Source organism: Parasteatoda tepidariorum, chromosome 5, assembly GCF_982258835.1.
Source record: "Parasteatoda tepidariorum strain Cologne lab strain chromosome 5, Ptep-v5.0, whole genome shotgun sequence".
Taxonomy (NCBI): Eukaryota; Metazoa; Arthropoda; class Arachnida; order Araneae; family Theridiidae; genus Parasteatoda; species Parasteatoda tepidariorum.
The window spans coordinates 70669485-70695390 of record NC_141759.1 but is presented as its reverse complement, the minus strand read 5'-3'; the positions used below and the strand labels follow the sequence as shown (position 1 = coordinate 70695390).

The 25906-nt window shown below is 27.6% G+C and overlaps 1 protein-coding gene across 1 annotated transcript; it reads right to left on the bottom strand.

The window, feature by feature from the left end:
• Positions 1-779: 779 nt before the first annotated feature.
• Tango14 (transport and golgi organization 14) lies at positions 780-25866 on the bottom strand. Its single transcript, XM_043040389.3, has 6 exons — positions 25765-25866; positions 12068-12412; positions 9146-9280; positions 5734-5898; positions 2252-2351; positions 780-1110 (listed from the first exon to the last, which is right to left on the bottom strand). The coding sequence occupies exons 2-6, from the start codon at positions 12351-12353 to the stop codon at positions 1020-1022; spliced, it is 777 nt and encodes a 258-aa protein (XP_042896323.2). The 5' UTR covers positions 12354-12412; positions 25765-25866; the 3' UTR covers positions 780-1019.
• Between the last annotated feature and the right edge of the window lie 40 nt (positions 25867-25906).

The window sequence follows — 25906 nt, the reverse complement described above, 5'->3', positions numbered from 1 at the left end:
TAATAAATATTCTTTGTTGATTTTGAAAGTTAAACTTCGAGATTTAATGCATATTTAACCCCTTAATTTTCTCTTCCAAACAGGAAAAGTGCAAGTATTTGAATTTTCCACACAACCTAATTGTTTTTAAATTTCTTTTCTTTACATTATGGCTTATTTTATACAAAAATATAGGTGCTACTGATTCAGATTTTTGTAAATGTTTTAATAATTGCCCTATTTCTAAACACAAAGACAGTTAAAAATCATCATTTTTTAAAGAAATCCAGTAAATGAATTATAGTTTTAGAATCAAAGTATGTTTAAAGTCATTGTATAAATAAAAATTGAATGGACATAATAAAATTCATGCTGTTGCATTTTTTTATTCGAAAACATAGCCTTTGACAGATATGAAGTGGTAAAGAAGCAAAATTTAAAACAAAATTCAATAAAAAAAAGAGAGTACAAAGTTACTAATAAAGGAAATATTCATTTCAAGTAGTTATAGGTAAAATAAAACCAGGGAACAAATCCATTATTACACATAAAAATTTAAGTACAAATAGTTAAAATTTAAAAAGTTCGTCAAAAAAATATAAACATTACACGCTAACGATGCATTTTAATTTGTAATTATTTAATTGCATATTCCTATAAAAAAAATTTCAGATTTTCTGACTAATAAATTGTTAAAAAAGAATAATTTTAATAAAGTTTAGAAATTTATAAAAATCTCTAAACTGAATTAAAACTATGAAGATAAGTAAAAAGTTGGACATTAAAGAATGAACAACGAATTTCATTAACAAAAACAATATTTATTTCAAATGTCTATTTACAACACAGTGATTCTTCTAACAAATCGCGTTTTCATGATGAATTATAATTTGAAAGGAATATTATGATAACATGTAAAAATATTCTTTTTGATCTGCAGTAAGAGAAAAAAAATTAGTTTCAGATTAAGTAAAGAAAAATTATCCATTCAACATCACAGATAATGGAAGGTTTGAACAAATAAGACATCTCACAGGAGTTTATCTACCAAACCTTTGTTCACATTTATTGTACCTCTGTAAAACTTTCCTAAATTCTTCAAAACTAAAACCATGATGAGTTAATTGTGATCTAAAAACAAAAATAGTGAAATGAAACACTTTGTAGTTCATTTATAGGTATTAAAACAACAAATATTATTCGAAATATCCGTAGCAACAATTTACCTTGGCCCCAGTAGGGTTCGAAATTGGCGCAATACCGGTCCTATAAGAACATGTATACCCCACCCTCAGCGCTTCTCATTTCTACTGGAGCTGTTTAGAAGGAATCAATCAGCTATTTTCAGAGTTTGGGGAAAAGGGGATACTTTCCAATCAAAAAACTAAACTCAGTGGCGCGATAGCCCTAGAGGGCCAAGGCCTACTGTACCCATCTCAGTTTTCTTAACCTTGGGCTCTGGGGTGCAGGAGCAGATGTTCCGGGCAGGTGGTCAGCCGAACGCGGAACCCCAGTGTTTAGCCCCACTCATTTATCGACCCACTGAAGGGATGAAAGGCTGAGTCAACCTTGCCCGGCTCAAGGATCGAACCAGGGACCTGTGACATGACAGCGCGAAGCGCTACCGCTCAGCCACCAGGTGTCACTTCCTAATGTAGTCGCTCCAATTACAATTGCCAAGGCTTTAAGTGGATTTCTATCTCGCAATCTTTCTTTAAGCAGGGGGTGGATACAAGATACATACCATCAAATCAGTCTCCTTATGAGATGTTTTTTTATTATTATTACTCTGTTCATTTTCTTACAGACTGCTGCTGAAAGTTGCCAAGAATTGTTCTGCCGCAGATCACGATATGGACAAAAATTTTGTAGACTTTGTTATTAATTTTTTAAAATAAATTTTTTCATCATAATTCACAATTATTTCGTCATAAATAATTTTTCTTCATAGATTTTCTTTGCTACAAAAAATTATTTTGCCGCATGTAGGAAATTTTTCTTTTTTTTCAATAGGTGCTTTTGCAGAAAAATATGGTTATGAGAAAGCTGCATATAAAAAAGATAAATTTTAATAAAAATTTTTTCAACCCTGAAATACTTGGCAGGTTCAAAATATTTTTTAAAATTTTATTTTCATCTACTGTTAAAAAGATGGAATAATCTTTTAAACTCCAACAATAAAACTAAAGCAATCAGTTATTTTTATTTATATGAAAATTATAACATTTTCTTTATAAATCTAATTAATAATGCATATGCATTGAATACTTACATAAACTCAGTAAGTCTTATGTGCCATGGTAAATATCCAATTAAACCATTTGTAAGACCAAAAAGTATGACTAATTCAGGATCAGGTATGTTAATTACACCTACAAAATTAAAGCAATATTTTAATAATATTTGAACAAATTATGCATAACAATTTTTCTTATATATCTTATAAGATTCATAATTGAAAAATCTTAAATGAAAAAATAAAGATTTAAAAAGTAATTCAACAGTTTAACTTCCTTCATATGTTTTATTGTTTCTGTTATGCATTATTTAACTATAAAATTACCTGATGTAAAATTAAAGATAAAAAATCAATACTACCAAAGCATGACTTTTGTTTGAATTTATCTATAAGTTTCATAATTTTGAAGGTGTAATCATATGTTTTTACTAAGTTATTATTCCTACAAACAATGGCTCTAATCTTGCAAATTTTAAATTATGCATTTGTTACATTCTTGAAGGGACAAAAGTAATTCTTTCTGCAGAAATTAAACTTTTTTATTAAAATTTTGGTTAGAATTAAGAAAATATTATCTTAATATAATAATAATTAATATAATCTCATTTTGAGGTATTTTAGAAAAAGGGTTATTTCTTGAAAATCCACATACAGATACTGTAAACTATCATAAAAATCATAGGGAACAATGCAAAAAAGTTCATATTAATTCAAGAAATTTAATCCAGTATATTTTTTGGCAAACACTTCAATGTTACTAACACATGATACCAACCAAAATATCTATCTTATATGAATGTTCAAATACTTATTAGTTTGTAATTGAAAAGTCTGAATCTTCCTTTTTGTCATTTATTTTCAATTTGTTCAAGGCATATCATTAAATAAATGTCATTTGAAGAATTCTTAAAATACCAAATCTTAAATAATCATAGGAATAAAAATTTCACAATTTTAAAGAATCAGATATTTTCCATTTAAAAGAAATTACATCCTAAACAAATTATAAAACGGAACTAACTTTTTGTAGCACAATCTAAAAGTATTTTGCTCAATTTAGCTTTTATCACTTATCGGTTAACCGGGTGTAAGGCAAATCAATTTTTTTTATAAATTTTTTCCCCCAACTTTTTTGTTTTATTACCCTTTTTTATGTTTAAAAAGCTACATTTAGTCTGTTCAATAATGTCAAATAAATTAATACCTGAATTCATAATTCCTTGCAGAATAAGCTATATAACACCAGTGCAAATCTTTAAAAAATTTAATTTTCAAGATTGAAAGAGCGTAAAAATTATACTTTTTATCAGGGTTGGCAAGATTTTGCCACCGGTGGAAAAAACCATGGTAAATACCGGTAAAAACCGTCCTGGCAAAAACAGGTTTTTGCCAAGCAAATTGGCAAAAAGTGGCAAAAACCTATATTTTCCAAGATGAGAGGACAAAAACACATTTTTGATACAAAATTATTCCTAAAATAATACTATAATATATACTATAAATATATACTATAAATATAAATAATTACAAAAAAATTAACAAAATTATTATTCCATAATTAAATGATAATGTAATAATATATCATTTTAGTAGTTTAAAACATTATTGATTGGAAAATTTGTGATTATTCTTTTTTTTCCAGTGAAATGAACTTATTTTAAATTAATATAACTATAATTTAAAACATAAAATATCTATCAATATGTGTAGTTAATTATTGTACAAATAATAATTTTTTATAATAAATAATAATATGATGCAAATAATAATATTTATTTATTTGTAAAAAAACATTTATTTTAGGATTCTAAAATGAAAAGAGATCACAAACTTTCAATCTTTTAAAAATTATTAACCATTATATTAATTATTAATATGTTAAAAATAATTTTTTCATGTAATGTATCAAAATTATTATTCCTTATGATTGATTTAAATTTGTTTCAAGTATTTTGTAATAATATTTAATCAGCAATTTAGATAATCTGGTTTTTGCCGGTTTTTACCAGTTTTTGCCGGTTTTTACCAGGTTTTTGCCACTGTCCTGGCAAAAAACCCTTTTTGCCGGCAAAAACTCCAACCCTGCTTTTTATAGATAACAAGTTAATATTTATTCCTAATGTTGAATATAGTTGTAAACAGGAGAGTACAAAATTCAAAATTTCTAGAAGCCCACATACTTACTACAATAACATTTAAAAATATCTGAATTAGAAAAAACAAGTGGAAGCCAAAAACAAAAGTAGTATAACTACCTTTTGCTTTATGAAATTGCACAAATACAATACTTTTAATTTAATAATGTGATCAGAATTACAGAATTTTGTCAAGAGTTCTACTGGGTCTTTAAAGTTAATCATTTAGATATGATATTCAGGGTTTGAAATTAATGTTGGTTCAAAATCATAAAATCCTGGCTCAGACTTGCATAACAGTGATCCCTCAGACCAGAGACTAATCATCATTAATTAAACGCAAAGTGAGTGCTAATTAGGTTCTTTGTTTTGTATTGATGCCTTTGTTACAGTCATAAAATTTTTGGCCTGCGTTTCTGGATCATAGTTTGGAATTTTACACTTCCTCTGCAATTTTTCATCTAATTTCACTTTAATAACTTTCTTTTTAATTTTGATATTCGTCATAATGCTCAACTGATGGTAAATGTGTAGTAGTAAACCCACTTATTAAAGCATAATAAAATTTTGATTAATATAAAATTTAATTAGTATTTTTTAAAATATATATATATCATAAAAATTTAAAATATTGTATTTTTTAAAATTTATTTTATGTCATAAATTTGCAAGTATTTTTTAAAAAAATACAATAGCAGCATGTGAACAGATTAAAAAGAAAATGTCTAACGGACTATTGAAATCTTTAAGTTACTGGTTCTTTCAACCGGTGACTAAATGTTCTTAATTTCTACTCCTGATTTAATCACATGAAAGGCTAAACCTAAATTTTTAAACACTGTAACATATAGAATCACTCAGATTAAATGGTGCACTTAAATATCTCACATGCATTTTTGGCACTTACATATTTTATGTTTGCAATCGACATACTATGCTTTTCATTTTTAATTTGAATAGGGTGTAAAAACTCATTACGATTTTTGTCAAAACCTTATAATTTGTTATTCCTTCTTTGTTACTTATTTACGTTTTTTTAATTGGACACTTCTTTTTTTATATTGAAACATTTTTCATAGGTGGTATAAATCAAATTAAATAGATTAAAAAAACAAACATTGACATCTGATTTAATTTTTTCCCTTTCGTTTATGAAGATATTCATATTTTTAGGTTTTTTAAAAAAAATATATATATAAATAAAAAAAACAGGATGCTTTTTAAAGTACTGGTCTAGCTACTATATAATTTCAAGATATGGCAACGATTTTATGGCTAGTGTTCCTGATGTAAGAAAACTGGCAATGAGTTACCTATTATGTTCACAAAAATATTCACAATAAAATAAAACTTAGAATGGAAAGAAAAAAAAAAAACTACCTTTGATACACTGATCTAAATGCAGGCTATGGAAATTTTTCAATAAATCAGGTTCCTTTTTAATATTTTTAGAGACTTTTTTAGCTGCTTCTACAATTTGCTGTTTACCATCTTCTTGTGATATTAGGTAGACATTGACATTTTCTGTTCTGTGACCATTTTTTACTAAAATAGGAAAATTTAATAAAAAATAATTATATGAGATAAATTGAAACCATAATGATTCACCAAAAATTAACATGCTCAAGTGAGTTGAATTTCTTATACAAAGTTACTTATACAGGATGCGTAGCCAAATCTTTCAACAAAAAATAAGCACCCAGAAAATAATTTTAAGCACTATACACATTAAGAAAATACAAAATAATTTTCAAAGACTTTGCATGATCATGATAAAATAAATAGTTTCTGACAAAGAACTCTCTTCTTGATTATATTAGCCATTATAAAATGACCAAGAGATTTTTTAGTTCAATATCAGAGGGCGGAAAATAAAGCCTAAAATTGAGAATATCTTGCAAAATGCAGCAGAGATGTACATGAGAGTGCAAGAATCGCACCGAACCCAGCTTAGTAGAAGCACATGCAGACTCGTAAGTATTTCATCAAACATGTAAAATAATTGGCGCTTCCATAGGCTAACGACCAACAGTACACCAAAATAGATTGAGATTGAATGAATTGTGAAAATGTTGAACAGAACAATGTGAAAAGCATGCTTTTTACATAATACATGGAGAAAATCAACATTCCCTTTTCGGAAAGGTATAATTAAGCACTTTTAAAAACAGCCCATGAAAAAAGCACCTTTATGGGCTCTTAAAAAACGAAAATAAGCACCTTTAAGCACTTTTCAAAAATGCTATGCCCAATGTTCTACTACAGTACAAGAAACTTTCCAATGAGACTTCTGGGTTGAATATAAATAAAATTACATATTAACTTTTTCCTTACGGCTAGTACAACATATGGACCACATTTGATGGTAGAACATGGTACACTGTAAGCAGAGGGTTAAGTGTATGTATTGTGATACTGGTTAGTATTATGATACTAAATACCATTGGAAGTCTTTTGGGTTGGAAGTAAATAAAAAAAATGTAAAGGTAACATTTATGTTAGTTAGACGATAGCAAAAAAGTAAAAATGATGTCACAATCCCTTTAATGATAAAGAGTTTGCTGAAGAATGTCTTAAGCAGTCATTTAATGTACAATGCAAAAAAAAGGATATGAATAACTTTATCCAATGATTGGATCTTCAAGTTCTAGGACTCAATCTTAATGACCCGATAGGGTGACCTCAAATATGTTAACTAATAAGCGCAGATGATATTTTAAGTTACAAAATCAGACAGAAAAACATACTTTTTCAGAACCTTTACCGAAAGCTGACCTTTTTTGTTGTTAACCAATTTTGATTTCTAATGCCAAAAATATAGGTGATAGCTGCAATCTGTGAAATATTGTCCCTATAGTTAAGAGAGGTCAAGAGAGTGTTTCAAAGGTTAAATTCCTTAATATTAATTCTACTTTTTGCATCTTTCACTATAACGAGAACTTTTAAAGCGAATTGAAAAGTTTTTTGAACATAGTTATAAAATTCATTTATCCAAAGATAATTCCATGAAAAAAATATACGTTTAGTGGTATTTAATAATGCTTGAAAAAATTTTGAACTGTAAGGTTTAGAATTTTTTCTATAATTTTAAAGAATATAATTTTACATGGTAATATACAAAATTTGAGCAAAATGAGTTCAATAGCTTCTGAAAAATCGAATTTTAAATATCTGACTTTTTTTAAGTTAATTTCTCAGGAACTTTTGATCGATTTTGAATTTTATCATGTAAAATTATATTCTCTTTACTTTAAATAATGCAAAAAATTATATACCTTACAATGTTTTATTTTTTACCTTTATTAAATAAAAAAATAAAAAGTAAGAAATATTTACTAAAAGTTATATTTTGATAAGTGAATTTTATAATTGTGTGCAAAAATTTTCTATTCACTTAAAAATGTCTCGAGAGATAGTGGAATACACAAAAATTAAAATTAAGGGGATGAAACTTTTCCCTCTCCTGACCAAACAATTACACCCTATATTTTGGAGGTCAAAAATCTGAATTCGTCAACAAAAAAAAAAGAAAGAAAAAAGGCATGTTTATTCAGAGAAAGTATGTTTTTGTGTCTGATTTCATAACTTAAAATATCGCCTGCACTTATTAATTAGCATATTTGAAATCACATCCTCGAGCCATTATGTTTGAGTCCTAGAACGCGAAGAAACAATCATTAGATAATAGTAATTCAGGGTGGTCTGTTTTGTTCTAGCGAACTGTACATTGTCCAGAAAAAGCTATTTCAAAAATCAGTTTGTCTAAAGTGATATACCTCGGAGATCTGACTATAGGCATATTCAATAAGCTCAAATTCGGATGTAAGAATTTCTTGTTTTACTTTGTACAAAAGGATGAATCAACAAATGCAACGGATATTTCAAGTTTTGATTTTTTTTTTTAAAAAATAGCTAGTGTTCTTGCATGTAAAATTACAAACCTTGGTTCAGATTTATATTCTGGTTTGAGCAATTTTTTTTACTTAAGTTAAACATGAACAATATCTTTGCCATAAAGAGCAACAATGACTCTTTATATGAGTGGAGAGATAGGAAACATCATCAGGGTTCTGTCCAGGCCGAATTTACTACCGTTTAGCGGTACCTTCACAAATTCAACTTTAGGAAAAACGGTAGTTTCACAAAATACTTTTTCTTAAAATTTCATTTTTGTATCCCTTAAGAAACGATAAATCCATATTTTTGTGTTGATTTCTTAATATAATTTTTAATTTTTCACAAATTACGTCTAAATTTTCACAAAATAGGTACCTGTCAGAAAAACCTAGACAGACCCCTGATCATTGAAATCTGCCACAAAAACATGAAATGCTAATGTGATTGCTTTCCCTTGCATCAACCACTGAGAAAATTTCTATAAAAATTCTATTTTCAACTTTAAATACATTTAGAATCATCAGAATGTAATCATAAAAGTTGATTTAACTTTATCGGGTCTAAGAGAGGAAAACAAATTTTAATGTTAACAAACTTCAAACAAAGAAAAACTCAATAGCTTACACTAAAATTAACTTATTTTTCTCCCATTACTAATTTTTTTTTATTACTAGTATAGGGCTGACCATATGCAAAGTAATTAGTAAGTAATAGTAAGTTAGTTCCTAGCACTATGCTAGTAATCCCAATAAAATGTTCAAATATTGAAGTCAAGAGTTTTTTTTATGAGCAATAGTAAATCATGTTTTGTTAAGTTTTTTTTTAAAAAAAAATTATGTATAGAAGGAGGTGCTAACAATACAACCACAGTTAAAAGTATTTAGGAAATACTTACTAGAAACATTATATGGAAAAGGAGCTTTTCCATCACTAAATATAATATCAAAATAATGTGCTGCATCTTTCAAGATGAGATTTTTTTTTACAATCATCTCTTTATACAGTGCATTTCCATTTAATTTAATATAACCTGCAAACATACAAAAAAAGTTAGGAAAGCATAACTTTTAAAATATTATAAATCATAACTTTATTCTGGATAATTATCTATATCAGACGCCCATAAAAACCTGTATTATGTGCATATAACCACAATATTTTCTGATTTATTGCAAAATGCTAAAATTGTAATAGAAAATAGTCAAAATGCAATAGAGAGATTATATTTATGTATATACTGCAGGGCATGACATTTCAGTACTAAAGGTATTAGATAGAGTAAAAAATTTTCTAGCTAGCATTTTCATGAAAAATAAGGACAATTTTTAAAATGTTAACAAATGTAGTATGACAGGGTGTCTAGTGCAAAGTTATTTTCGAATTGACTTTTCCTTGTAGGTTTAAGATTTTCCCTTTATCATGCAGATGATACTAATATTGAATTTTATTAAATAAAAAATACTTTGTTACTTAAAATATATAATCAGAGAAAAATCAAATGATGGGCAGAATAATATTATAAAATAAACATTATGTATCAGAAAATAAGACAGTTTTTATTTATTTATCTAGACCTTAATAATGGCACGGTGGAAGAAATTAAAAAAGGACCCCCCCCCCCCGCAAAAAAAGTAACCCATCTCATTTGCATTACTTTTAAGAAACTCCAAATTATATTAAGATCCTAATTTCATCAAAAAATCTTTTTAAAATAACTGCTGAAAGCGATAAAATTTTTTAGGATGAAATCATCGCCAATTGAGTGTATAAGAAAGCGATCACTGACCAGGTGAAAAGAGCAAAAAAGAAAAATAATAAATAACTGCCTATAATTTCTCAGATAAGGATGTGAAATTACGATCGAATCGCCACAATTCAAATATGTCAAAAAGAGATTACTCAAATTGAAGATTTGCTGGTCTTATTAATATTCTAATTCCTATATCTAAATTTGAAAAATCATGTGAAAGGGGCTGAAAAAATTATAACTTGCAAAAAAACTATGATCAGAAGACGTGAAATTACAATGGGATCGTCACAAATCAAGGTTAAAAAGTGATAGCTCAAATTCAAACATATCAGAATTTCAAAAATCATAGGGAAACGACCGAGAAAACAATTAATTATTGCTGGAAAGATGTTTAGAAACTATAAAACCATTTGAAAGAAGGGAGAAAACTTGTTTGCGTCATTCTTAGTGAAGTGAAGCTCATGACTGAAGGAATCAGCAATTGCTTGTTCTCTTTAAACTTTTCCCAGCTTTACTAAGATTTTCGAATAATCTTCCGATATTTTTCTAAATCAATAAATTCCCAGCTTTTCCTATCACTAGACACTGTCAGGGGTCTGTCTAGGTTTTTCTGAAAGTTACCTATTTCGCAAAAATTTAGACATAATTTGTGAAAATTAAAAAATAAACACAAAAATATGGATTTATCGTATCTTACTGGATACAAAAACAAAATTTTAAGAAAAAGTTTTTGTGAAACTACCGTTTTTCTGAAAGTTGAATTTGTGAAGGTACCGCTAAACGGTAGTAAATTTGGCCTGGACAGATCCCTGACTGTACATGAAGAATTTTTTTTGGTGACTAAAAACCATAAAAGGATATAAAAAATTTATATATATTTATTGCAAAATAATAATATTTATTAAAAGCAAGGTTTTCTTACGGTCTCAATGATTCTAATATAATCTACATAACATTAAAAGTCTTTAAAATAAGAAAAATATCAGTATTATTTCAATACTATAAATATTTAATCTTTGCACACTGTTTCTTTTGGCATTAAATAAAAGGTCAGAGTAAAAATACATTAAGGGGTACATTTAATGAAAATTCTAAAAAAATCATACTAATAAATTTCTAGTCTAATGCTCTTAAAGGTGCATCCTAATATTTTCCCAAGAATTCGGACGTAACTGCTAATTCTGGTAAAAATTTGGAAGGCAGTTTGATTAGAAAAAATATTTTACATAATATTATCACTTATCGCCAGGTCAAATATTTTTTGCCAATGCGCCCTTGTAAGCACAATATGTGTATTTCTTACATGTATATATAGTAGTTAGGTCCCGTAAGTTTTTATTTTTATTATTTTTTTTAAGAAATTGGGGGTTTGCTCAACTAAAAAGGTTGGGAGCTGCTTATGTAATTCGTTTACTAAATTTTGGCACTAATATAAATAAAAAAATTATAAATTATTAGTTAAATGTGCTAAATTAATATCAGTAGCATATTTGAATTAGTGTTAAATATGCTAGTGATCAGGAATTACTCTGATTATTGTTATTTAAACTTCAAGTGCTAATACATGCAAAATTTTAAAGTAATTTATAAAACTAAGAGTAATTTGCTGCTGTTATAATTTTTTTTTTTTTGACAAGGAATTACCTTGGTTGATTCGATTCGGAAAAAAATTGAAGCAAAATGTAATACACAATATGTTAATTCTCAATTACTAACAAAAATAATTAAAAATCGAAAAAAAAAATTGCAATTATGCAGCATAGATACAGTAATTAAAAAAATTTTAAGCAACACAAAGTATATAATACAGAACATACTTCTGAATAAACAGAGCAATACGTAGTACAAGATTTTAATAATTAATGACTTGCAAAATACGCGATTGTGATAGTAAAAAAAATGGGCAACAATATAAAATGTAGAGGAGATTTTGCGTTTAAGAAATTGTAATTATCACAAAATTTTAAATTCAGAAAGAATTTCTGAATCAAACTAAATGAAAATGCATAAAATACAAATATTTTGCAGTTTATATTTATATAGATATGATTGTACTTGAAGAGGTACCTGAGCTGTCAAATATACTAATGTGATGAATTCCGACTGCAAAACTCCAAACAATTAAATTCGAAACATCAGAAAATGAAATTTTATCTTCACATATTATTATGCCCAAATGAGTAGGTAATCTTTTGCAATTAAAGTCAGTAGTTGATTTATAAAATTTGAGGAATTCTGGAAATAAGCTCAAAGAGTATTGTACAAGAGAATTTATTTCTCTGAACAAAAGTTGTAGGAAAAAAAAGGTATGAATACATTTATGAATAACGTATAAAATGATGCGATGGAACATTGTTGTTTACATGCGATCACATGAAAACGTTTAATCCAAAACAAACCCACAAATTTTAAGGTAGTGTATAGCGTGAGGATGCCTGTGAATCCTCAGGAAACAGGATGACCCTTCCAGGCATGTTTTCAAGCATGCGCAGTATACTAATCATAATGAGTAACGCCTCCTCCCTGTCCTTCTTACAGACGTCTACAGAACAGAAAATGGCGTGCTCATTTCCAGAATCAAAGCTCATTTCAAATCAAAGCTTATCAAGAAATAATAAAAGATTATTAAAAGGGTATGTAATTATATTTTATTCGAAGTATTGATTTTCTGCCTTTTCATTAGAAATATGTATTTCCTTAATTGTTGAATGATCATCTTTTTTCATTAATTAATGAACGTTGAATAAATAAAAAGCTTTGCAAGAATCTATGTTCAGTTTCTTTCCTATTTTCTTTATTTGATGTTAAATGTACAATGTAATGACTGGTGATTAAGACGTTAAAATGCAAAAATTGCGAACAGAAATCCGAATAAATTTTTTAATAGTTTGTAAGTGCAAATATATTTATACAATCCTTAGTATTTAACGATCATTCAATGTAAAGAAAAGGCAGCATTTCATGTATTGAATAAAATATATTTACTGCTCATAATAAGATCTCTTTTGTTCACTCGTTTTTCATTGACTCAAGAGTCTTCACATGATTATTTAATGAAAAATACAAAAGAAATATTTCATAATCATAACAAAATGTGACCCAAGCATACTCGTGATACAATTGGTGTGACTAATATAAAGCATGTTTCCTTAATTAGACTAAGCAATAATGTAAAATTTGAGGCACTTATTTATTGAGTGTAGGTAAATTTTCCGTCATATTTGAGGGGAGTATGAGTTCATGACAAAGTAATGAATTTAAAAAGTTTGGGGCAATATTTTTAACTTCAATGCGAAATAGAATAGACTTGATTAAAATCATCGACAAAATAAGGAAATTTTTGCATTAAATTGACTAACATAATTCGAATTAATTAGCACATAATTTTTGTATTCTTTTCCCAAACTCAATGTATTTAATTACAAATTTACACAAATCATTTTAAAAATTTCTTATATTTCAATAACGCCTCTGTAGATGGCACCACCACTATCTTTCTATCTAAACTTTTTTTTTAACTGATGCTTCCCTTCCCTTCAACCTTTTGAGAAAGGATACGCATGAACGAAAAACTTACAAAATAGGCTGTTTACTCGACAGCTGGTAGCAATAAATTAAGAAAGATAAGATGATTGAGAGGATCCTAAATATTTCAGATTAGAGTTAAAAAAATTAAACTTATAAGCATTCAAAAATGAAAAGTATTTAGGTGCACCTAAAAAAAGCAATCACAGGACGTAGCATAAATAATTTATGTAGTTTCATTATAAATATGTTTTGTGATAAAAATTGTTTAAGATTTTTGCCCTATTGTTCAAGTAAACAGCTGAGTTTGGAAATTGAAATGAGATACATGAACAGTAAGAATAATTAATAAGTTCGAAAATAGGTACAACAGTTACAGTTGAAATATCAATATTAAGTTTTATTGTGATAATAATGTTGTTCGACTAACACATTTATTCTTTAAACTAGATTGTATTTAATAATTATTTGCATTTTTTTCCACGTTTTATTCATTAAAAGTGATTAATTCTTACACAGTTGAAAATTCAAATGTAATGTAATCTTTAAAAAAGAAAAATTCCAATACAAATTTTACAATTTGTTTTCAACTTCAGAAATTCCATTCCCATCCATCTGTACACATGCCACATTTATATCAAAAATAATTTTTCCATTAAGTTTTGTTTTACTGATCAAAAAAAATTCCTATTGTCCATATTTTCTTGCTTCTCAATTACATTCATTATTTTAAAGTTTTGATGTGAAAAAATTCAAAATTGATATACTTTTCTAACAGGTATTTTTGTAATGGAAATGTTTACATCCTGGCTTAAAGACTGAGAATTAATATTATTTGATTATGTGCGCCCCCCCCACAGCAAAAATTATAAATGCACTCAATCTTAGACTAAACACAATTTTTTGAAAAATATATTATATGAGACAAGAACACTGTGAAGAGATAATCGGGAATTTATAGTCATTCATTTTATTTTTAATTTATAATCATTCATTTTATTCTAATTTATAAAAATTTATAGATTTTAATTTAAATTATTTTTATATGAATTAGCAAAGAATTAATAATCGCGATGAAAAGGAGAAATTTAGAAAAGTACATTGTTACTGAGTAACAACATTGAATTCATCTATAGTAGAGTGCACTACCATTCTGAATGAAGGGCTACGTTCCAAGTATTTGAATAGATTAGATATAATTTTAATGTAAACATAAGTGTTTTACACACAGCTCTTTTCATCAGTCACTAAGTGATAAATTTCAATTAAATTAAATTCTTTTAAATAATTATAATTCTTTTTTATTATCTTAATTCATTCAACTAATTCTTTCTTTTTTATCAGTTAGCTTTGTAATATATTTGCATAAAATTAAATTCTCTTAAGCATTAACAACTGAAGAAAACCAAAATAATACTCTCATAAATAAAAATATTTCCTTTTTATCAAAAATAAATGAATAAATAGATTTATCGAAAAATATAAAGATGGGGAAAAAGTGACGGTTTTATATCACATCAAGTAACATAAAAGTATAATTTAAAATCAATTAACTGTAATGTTCTTGAATGAAAGTAAAAAATAAAGAGATAAATATTTTTTGAGAACATAACTGCAAAGTAAATATTTTAAGTAAAGAAATCGTATGGAGTAATTTAAATTTTAAAATAAAATTTTTTAAAAAAAACACGCATAATTGCTCAAAATAAGTTTTAATATTAATTTAGGATTAAGTTCTATATATTCTTAACCTTAGGACATTGCTAATTAGTGAATTATAAGAGATTTCATGAATATTAAATCATAAAAGTTTTTTCTTCTTATTTTTTTAAACTACCAAAAATTAGAAATTAAGCTCAAAAAATTAAAAACGCATTAAATCCTACAGTCGAATTTTGCGTTTTGTAATAATGTTATTGTATTGAAAAAATCAAAAAAGGGAAATAATGGCTATTTTAAAAGAAAAATAAAAGATTGTAAAATAACATGCTGGATGGACGATGAAATCGGCAGTAGTAAAACACATCAAAATTAATGATTAAAATGCCTCGAAAGTTGCAAGTCGTTTTATTGCCGGATTAAAAATAACAGGATTTTTGAAACCCTGTGGAGAAGCCTAGCAATAACAGTTGAAAGAACAATAAAAAATCTCTTAGATTTTTGATGAATTTGGCACAAATCAAGTGCATATTCGCGATTTAGTGTCGTGTTAATATATATTAAAAGTATGGTATTTTCAAAACCATGAGAAAATGCGTATTGCCGAAAACAAGCAATGGAAAAATAGCCTGTTTTTACGATAAGACTGACATAAATAACGTACTTCAAAAGAGATTATTACTTGCCCGATTTGAAAGTCTCGAGCCGTTATAATATTGCATTTAAGAGATCGGACAAGAAACATTTGGAAATCCGACTCAGGGGGGTGGGGTAGCTCTTGAAAATTTTACTTCCGATAAAACGCGATCGAAAATAACTTGAATTAACTTTGAAATGTACTGAAATAAAGAGCTTTTAAAGCATTACTAAAATTCGAAATCCACGCATTAATTCTGCCGAGGTAAAATTATCGGGATTTTAAAAACTATGAAAATTTGTAGTAAAAAACAACGAAAAGAGCTATAAAAAAACTACAATGATTTAGATTTGGCGCTTTCAAAGACTCATTTGCAATTTAAAATTCCTAATCTTTTTTTCTTCCTTATTTTTTTTCTTCCTTTTTTTGTGAAAAAAATGTATAGTTTTTATTTTATTCATGTTTTTATTTTATTTATATGTTTAAGAAAGATCGCAGGCCGTAGAAGGCTAATCAATATAGATTAAATTTATTAATTCTGGAATCGTGCGTCCTTTAAACCTCGTGTATCCTCCCCCCCCCGCACCGCGGTGGTAGATGAGGTGTTAAAATAATTAGTATTTAAGAACATTTGTTATTTTATTTCATTTACTGAAGTGTGTATTTGCATAAAACAAAAACGGTGGTTTATTTTTTTAAAGATTTGACAGCTGCAAAGAAAATGCCATTTAGAATGCTTTAGAACATACAAGAGCATTTCATGTACTTTTATTTCTTCTTCTATTTTAAATTCTCTTTGGCACCTGGGGTCCCAGGCAATCAGGGGGGGGGGGATTAGTTCTTGAAAATTTGAGTTCCAATTAATTGTATTAAAACAAAAATCTACGAAGAAACACATTGCCTTGTAAATCTTTTAAAATAAATATATTATACTGAATAAATAGTATATATTTTTTTCTTTTTTCAAATTGTGATACTCAAAAAGTGACCGGAAACCAAATTCTCTACATTTCAATGAGGTGTTTAGGCACTCAACTTTCATTTCCTTTTCAATTTGCTCCCCTCTTTTCCTTTGATTGTTCGCACTTCCAAAAACATCATGAAGTCCCAGGGGCGCCCTTGGGCAAGTAAAAGGAACACGGACCATAAATTTTACTAGTCTAAAAGGCTATTTATAGAAAAGCGTGTCTAATTAAAAGAGTTTTATTCGATTGGTTTCTGTTAGTTGATTTAAGACTGTTGGCATCGTTTTTAGCTATAATCTACATCCATGTTAGTTTATGGGAGAAGTAATTTTCACTTTTTCTCAAAAACTTATTACCGTCTGACATCTTAATATACGTATCATATTAAAAGATCTCATTAAAACTTAATCACCTAATGTTTCAAATTATTTTAAATTGTTATTATAAATTTTTAGAGCAATATCCATGATGTGTTTATGAAGTTATTTTTTTAGTTATTCATGAACTTGAAAAAAAAAAACATAAATACATAATTGATTTCTGTTGCCTACAATAAGAAAAAAAAAAAAAAAACTTCTGTGACTGAAAATTACCACATGAGCACTTAGGGTGCCTTGGGTGAAGTAACTTTGGGATATCTAATTTATAGTTTTAAAATCAACTAAAATACATTCAATTCTAGAGCATAGCAAATTTTTTTGATATCAAATATAGACAAAAATTTTAAAAACATCCCTAGAGATTTCTGATAGAAATTATTTGTGAAAAACATTTTTAAAAGGGGAATAAAAAAATCTGAAATCAATTCTTTAGCTATACTAGATAGAAATTTCTAGCTAGAACTTATAATAGTCTAGCTATATTAAGTTCTAGTTATAACAGTTATAACTCAGAATCGCTGATTATTATAAAAAATGGGGACTTTAATGAGATATTTAATTCTTTTGCAGTGTTATTTTATGTATTTTTATGAAATATTTTCTTTAACATTTCTTGCAACGTAAATCATTTTAACGATAAATTTTACAATATAATAATTACTTATTTTAGTTTGGGCATTTTAATTTATCGTTTTAGTTATGTTCTAATATATTAAATGACATTAAAAATATTAAATAATGCATGAGATAATTTTAAACTATTTTGTAATAATATATTGATCAATATTTTACTTTATTCTAAATTTAATATTTGTTTTAGTTTAATTTTTATGAAATTTATTTTGCTTATAAAGTTTACTTTAGCTATAGAACGAATAGTTCAAAATTCTCAATCATGTATAAAAAAAACTACTCTTGACGTTTACTTATTCACACTTTTTGCTTCGCTATATAGGGGCTATCTGAAGACATTAGATACATTTTTCGATCTAGTTTTTCATGCTTAATTGCATGAGATAAAATTCAAGTGTGTGGCATAATTGGTTTTGAAGCTGTAAGAAGTTTCTTTTAAATAAATATACTTTATAAAAAAAAAGCGCATTTTAAATATTAGTCCATTAGAATAAGCAAGAAAAAATGCATTGGGAACAATATTTATAATTAAATACGATTAGGAATAAGCAATGTAAAATGCATGAATAAAAACTTAAAACCCTCTATTCGATTCCTGTTACATATCTCATTCTATTCAACACACATAGGAGGGGACATCCTTTTCTAAATAAAAATACAGTTTTATCCAAACTATGGGTTTTTGACAGTTTTTGACAGAGGGGTTTTTGACATGACGGTAAAAACCATGGTAATAACCGGTAAAAACCGTCATGTGTCAAAAACTTGCCAACCCTGCTTACTAGCAACCTCGTCCCAAAAATGCGACGATGGTCTGATAGCCTCTTATAATATATCAAAATTAATTGCCAAATCTGGCCAAGGCTCATACCATAGGCGAAGAGTTGATACTTCCATCTACTAAGGAAGTCGTAGAAACAGTTTTACATCATCCAGCCGCATTTAATGTAATAAAAAATATCCCATTAAGCAACGATACAGTGCGGCGACGAATTGATGAGATGACGGAAGACGTTGAGGATTCCTTATGCAAACTTTTGATATCGAATGAATTTTTCCTGCAAGTTGATGAATCAACTTTGCCAAGTAATGAGGCTTTATTGTTGGCGTATGTCCGGTTTGTTGAGGAAGGAGAATTTTTTCTAGATAGGCTCTTTGCACGAAGCTTGATTATAGATACCAAAGGAGAATCTATTTTTAACACTGTCAAAGATTATTTTAAAGAGAAAAACATTACTTTTACGAATATTATGTCTGTTGCCACTGATGGAGCTCCAGCAATGGTGGGTCGACATGGTGGGTTTATCGCCTTTTTGAAGAGGGAGGTACCAGATATTTTAGCTGTTCACTGCGTGATTCACAGACAGCATTTAGTTGGAAAAAATCTCAGTGACCGCTTGCATCAGTCACTGCAATACGTTATCTCTGCTGTGAACAAAATTCGCAGTAATGCTCTTAACGATCGATTATTCAGACAGCTATGACCTGTCTCAATAGGTTTTGAAATCTTTTCGACTCTGTGCTTGAGTTCCTGGAAGACAAAGATGTAGCTCTGAGAGACAGATTGCTAGAATTTAAGATAGACGTTGCCTACATGACGGATTTATTTGCAAAATTTAATGGTGTTAATTTAAAATTTCAAGGCAACGAACTCAATTTGATCACTTCAAAATCAGTTATTTCTGCCTTTCTAAAAAAACTCATTTTGTGGAAGCAGAATTTTGGTAGGAATGAGTTTAGCCAATTTCCGATCTTATCGGATCTTAAAAAGAATGGTGAAATTTCCTCTGGTGATACACAAGGATGTTGTCAACATCTTGAGTCTTTTTACATGGGCTTTTCTAATCGTTTTAAAGATGTGTTGACCCTGGAAGTCCCTCAATGGGTTATGAACCCTTACGTGAATATTGAAGCAGCAGAGGTTCATATTCAGGAGGAATTGGTCGAACTTTCAACTTATGAAACTTTGAAAGTTAGCTTCCAGAATGGTGATCGTCTCACAGAATTTTGGCTTCAAGATAACATAAGTCGTCTCTACCCTGGACTGTGCTGTGACGGATCTAGTCACAAAAAAGAGAAATCGACTCGAAATCGTGCAACGAGGGGACTTGCGTCTTCACCTCACTGAAAATATTGAACCGAATGTTAAGAAACTAGCTCTGAACCATCAAGCAAAATCATCCAACTGACATAGTTACTTGATTGCTTGGTTGATACCACGTTTCAGTGTAAAAAATTATTTTTGATGTTTTTTTAATTATCTAATTAAGTTTAAATAACTCTTTTTAGCATAGATTTCTTTGTTTGTTTTCTCATTACCGTATTTATTTTGATTATAATAAATAGATTACCTGTCGGGAGAAAAGTATCGAGTTAACGTTCACACTATTTTTTTTTTTAAAAACCAAACAAAGTTAACGCGTAAGAATATTGCTTAAAAATGTTACCTCTTATAATTCAGCTCACCCTATGCTCCAAATAACTGAATTTTCACAAAAGGGGCGTTTAAACTTTTTTTTTGCTCCTTATGAGGGCGGCAGCGTTAAAAAGGTTGAGAACCTATGTACTATACCATAGTTTATTGCTTTTGACATGAAGAAGAGTTAGATATTCCTCTATGGGCTGTCGCGCCACTGGGTTCAGTTTTTAGTACATCGTGTAACATATCATGTAAACAAGAAAAAGAAAAAAAACCGAGAGCAATATTATTTTTTACCAGATAACGGCCTAATTGCGAGGACATTATGGTCATGGATATAGATCCATAATGTTCGTTGCGACTCAGTCTTCATATTTCCCTTCTACAAAACAAGCATGAATTTAATGATGGAGCCTAAATGGAGTAATAGTTATTTAAAAAAGCAGTTAATAAGTAAAATTATTTGCAATTTTTTAAGTAATAGTAATTATTGAAAAATAATAGAGTAATAGTTAATCACAATTTAATTAAAAAGCAATAGTTAGTAGTTATTAAAATCTTTATAGAAATATTTAAGGTTGTCAGGAAAAAAAGAGAATGTAATACATTATAAAACATCCCTTTCTGTGACCTTGCTTTTTATTGATCATAAAATGAAAATAGTGGAGATAATGATCATGAGAGTAATAATTTTCTCGCTTTTTCGCTGCATTAATTTGAATTTATTCAACCCCTAACTGAAAATACTGTGGAATGACTCTTCCAGGTGACAATACTGAATACAAGCAATATCTTTGCTGTGCAATCAATATTTTGCTTACACCATAATTAACAAGCATTTTAGCTGACTAATTTATTGTGCTTATTCACATACTTTAAAAGAGCTAAATAAAATAACTTTTTTAATACAGTTTCAATAAACGTTTTTTCGTTATATAAACATTGCTGTTCTATATTTAAATTTGCAGATTTCATTTACAATAGGAATTTTAAATTACATTTGAACAAACCAGTTATTAAAGAATAATAATGAAATTGAAAAAAAATATTTTGCTGGAACTTTCCAAAGATATCATTTAATTTTGTAAGCAATACAAAATAGATAACAAAAGAAACACAGAAATGCAAAAGAGATAATATTCCACGGCAGATAACAGTCAGGTGAAGAGTAGAAGGTTAAACCCTTTGACGCAGAATTTTCATTCAAAATATTTTTTATTATTTCGTAATAATTAAAGTCAAAATAAGTAAAAAACTTCATATTTTGAATTATAATAATTTATGGTTATGAAATAGAGAAAACTAAATGTAGATAAGGATACAAGTGTCCATTGCGAAGCATGGACTGACGGCGCACTTCCAAACAATGCCTTTCCAAATTTGCACTTATTTGTAATCATTTAAACATAAGGGAACATAAGTAATTCAACATGTAAATTTCTTTAATTTTCAAAATTAATTATTGATAAATTTTTGAATGTAAATAAAAAAACATTTTTTCAAACTACTTTTTTTTGGATTTTAATAGAAATATAATTCCGATAATCTAACAGATTTTTTTAGTAACTATTAGACGGTTTCTTATGTATTTAAAAAATAAAAAAACCATGTTTCTATTAGTAATTAAACTGTCTGAAAAAATATATAAAAGGGACGTCGCTCTTTCTTTTAAACTGTGTGCATCTTTGACGACAAATGAAGAATCATAATTTAAAAAGTGTATTTAAAAACCAACAAAAAACATATTTATAACAAGATAACATGCTAGCAATTAAGTAACAAAAGATTAGCTGTAAACATCTATTAGTAAAGTCTTTATAAGGGAACATAAGTAAAGTCTGGATCGGTGAGGCAGCGCCGCTGTTCGACTGTCGTCATTGATTTGTTCAGAGCCGTTTTTATGTTTTTCGGGGCCCTGGGCCTGTCGTTATTTCGGAGTCCTTTATGATTAATTTTAGTATAAAAATTTTTTAGCTTAAATCATTTTTAAAAAATTATTTTACTTTAAGGTTGAAAAACAAATACATTATTATAAAAGCGTTAATACATAATTAGTATTGAAAGTTTAAGGTAACAGTACTTTTCATGGTTTTTGAGAGTCTTCTGTCACATCATTAAAATTCCTTTCCTGCCAGACATCATATTCAATGCTCATGATTGACAAATAATTAAATCTTTTTTAAATAAAAAAAAAAAAGAAGTGTATGAAGAAGAAAATATAAAGGGATAATAGCTCAATGCCCTGAAACCTTTTGTTTTCGAAGCACTACTCAAGTATTTCGTTCAAGCACTTTTTTCACATTGAAAATGAAAATTTAAAAACTAATTGTACTACTGAACTCCAAATTATCTTTTTCAGTTAAAAGTAGAGAGAGTGAGAAAGAGAAGCTAGATGATTTTTCGTGGGAAAATTAAAAAAAAAAAAAAAAATGAAGAATTTGAATCAAGATTGAAGCTTTAATTTTTTATAAAGGATAGGTTGGGATAGAATTTTTGTTGTTTACAATACAAAATTACTTCATAATTTTCTTACAAAAACTAGTTTTTCATTCACCTGTTATACCATCTATTTACATGGAAGTATTTGTTTTAAATTTTTTTTTAGTGTTTCAGTCTCATAATTCCGTCATTATTATTCTTTGAATTTACACTAGGGAGAATTTCATTTAACAATAATAATAATATATTTTCTAAGCAAACAATGTCATCGTAAAGGAATTTTTTTTATTTAATAATAATATATTTATTAGTAGCTATGAATTTTGATTTCATAAATGAATTTTTGCAATATAAATTTAGAATTATCGTTAATATTTTTTTATTCGCTAAATTTAAAAATTTTAAATTTATAATTACATATTCATAATAATTATTTTAATTGTACAAATAATAATTTTGTATTATTTTTATATAAAAGAAAAATATCAATTTACTAATTTCGTTTTTTAAACTTGCTTCTCAAAAAGCAGGTGTGGTCAATACATTTAAGAAAACAAGTATTATTAGAAACACATAATTCAAATTTTCTGTCATATAAAAATTTTTATTTTTTAAAAATAAAAAGAAACATAAAGTATGTTCTAGTATGTATGTATAGAAAAAAACATTTGTATTGTTCTACTTTTGTTGGCTATTATACAAAAATCCCCTTTCCAAGAATTGTATAGCTGGTGCAGTAATTGAGTTAAACAAACCACCCCTTTAGAAATCAAGTTTCGAGTCCCCTTCTACAAGAACGTATTAATTCAATCATTTGCCAGCTTCGCCAGCGCCAGAGGGTTAATGTTTTCTCTCTTGATGGGGAATTAGGGAAACAGAGAGCATCTCTGAATTATCCATATTTCAAGCAAGAACCATATTTCAAGTTTCAATATTATATTTGCAGTTGATTTTTATATATATAAAAAAATAATAAATAAATAAAACGTTATAATATAAAAATTTTTTAACAGTTTGAAATACGTTTTACTATTAAAGTTACAATGAGTACTATAGATAATGAAAAGAGTAAGCAAAACATTTATCCAAAGTTCCTAAATCAGATTTTTTTCTCAGTTTGCATTATTATAATAGTAAAAAGTAAAATTATGGAAATAAAATCACTATAGACTAATTTAAGAAATTTTTTTCGTGACTCATCGAATTTCAGTATAAGAAAGAATGCAAAAGCAAAAGCAAAAAAAAAAAAAAAAAAAAAAAAAAAAAATAATAATAATAATAATGAATAAATAATAAATGAAAGTAGTACTACATGCAACATCAAATGTTTTCAATTGGAGAAAATTGTGAAATATTTTCTTAAATAAAATAAACAAAGGTTTTAACTCTACGATGAATATTTATGATACACTGATGTGAAACAAACATTTGCTGTGGGTGGACTAATTCTCATTAAAAAAGTATAACAAACATAAAGAATAATTTTATTAATAAAAGGTTCATTTTCCAGTTAATGATCCTTTACATCATTATCTATTAATTTTATAACCAAAAGATAATATGCTAGTGCTTTTATTAATGAAAAATCATAGCAAAAATATAAGGACAGAAACATGTGAAATGAGACATCTTAAAAATTTAGATACAAAAAGTACGAGAAATCATTCTTATATCCTTGCTAAGTGTCCGAAAGGAGTAAGAGGGAAAAACGGAGAGAAAAAAAAAGAAGAAAAAACTATTCCCACTAATTTAGGAGCATCCGTCAAACATCCCCTCCCCTCCCACTAGATTTGACAGTCCAGACAAAAAGTAAAATTCCAATGTATCTCAGTGCCATCTTTTGGCGATATACGTCTCCACTAACTAAAAAGAAACTATTATTATTTATTTTAAATAACTGGTGCAGCCATCTATTAACAGAATAAAAAATATATAATCCACACTAGCAAAGACTCTGTTTTATGATTTAATTCAACTAAATCTTTATATCGTAACATATTTTGTTATCAACTGAATGAAAGAGTATAAAAACAAAATATGAAATGAAATTGATAAATTTGAGTAAAAAACAAATGCATTATGAGGATTGAAACATTTTTAAGTACTTGAATTAAAATTTCAAATGTCTCTTAAGAAGTTATATTTTTAGATTACGGTAAAATTAAAAGGTATTTTTTTTCAATATTTATTTGGATTTTTTGTTTTCGGAATGCTTTTAGATAAAGAATTAACGTCACCTTAATTGTAATAGCAATAAAAAAAATTGAAGTTTAAAGTAAAAATTTTAAAGACATCAATTTTGAAGTTTTATGAAGTAAAATTAATGAAAAAAAAAAACCCTATATTTTTATATATAAATATTTAATTTCAAACGAATTTTTGGGAATAAGAAATAAACTCTGAAAATTTAATGTTTTTTATAAGAAAATAAAGTATTTTTTTGTAACAGTGAGTAGAAGTTCATTATTGCTTAAATAATATATTGCTTTGATGAAATGTTTTTTTTATTTATTTTTCTTATGTCATTTATGGCAATCTTATGAATATTCTATTGAGTCAATGAGTGAACAAAAGGGAACACAGTATTATGAGTAGTAAATATATTTTATTCTATATATTTATTGCTGCCTTTTCTCTATATATTATTAAATGCTCGTTAAATACTATTACAAAGGATTGCATAAACATATTTAAATTTAAAAATCATTCTCTATTCGGGTTTCCTCTGGTAATCCACCAGTCATTGCACATTTTGACATCAAATAAAGATTTTCGTTAGTCAAATATTTTAAAGAAATGATCATTCAACTCTTAAGGAGGTATAAATTTCTAGTGAAAAGGCAGATAATAAATATTTTGAATAAAGTATAGTCACATACCCTTTATGTAATCCTTGATTAGTTTTGGATAAATTTGAAGTAGTCACATTTCTGAAATGCCATTTCTCGCCATTTTCTATCGCGTAGTCATCTGACTAGGAAGGACAGGGAGGAGGCGTTACTCATTATGATTAGTATACTGCGCATGCTTGAAAACATGCCTTGAGGGATCATCCTGTTTCCTGAGGATTCACAGGCATCCTCACGCTATACACTACCAAATTTTAAAGGTAAAGGCCGGCATGAGTGAATGAGTGTACTATAAATAAGTAAATAATGCGCACTGGATTTTTCAAACTTTTAAGTTTTTTCCGTTCTATATTTTAAGAGTTACTCGTACAAATAATTTCATATTTTACGAACTAAGTTT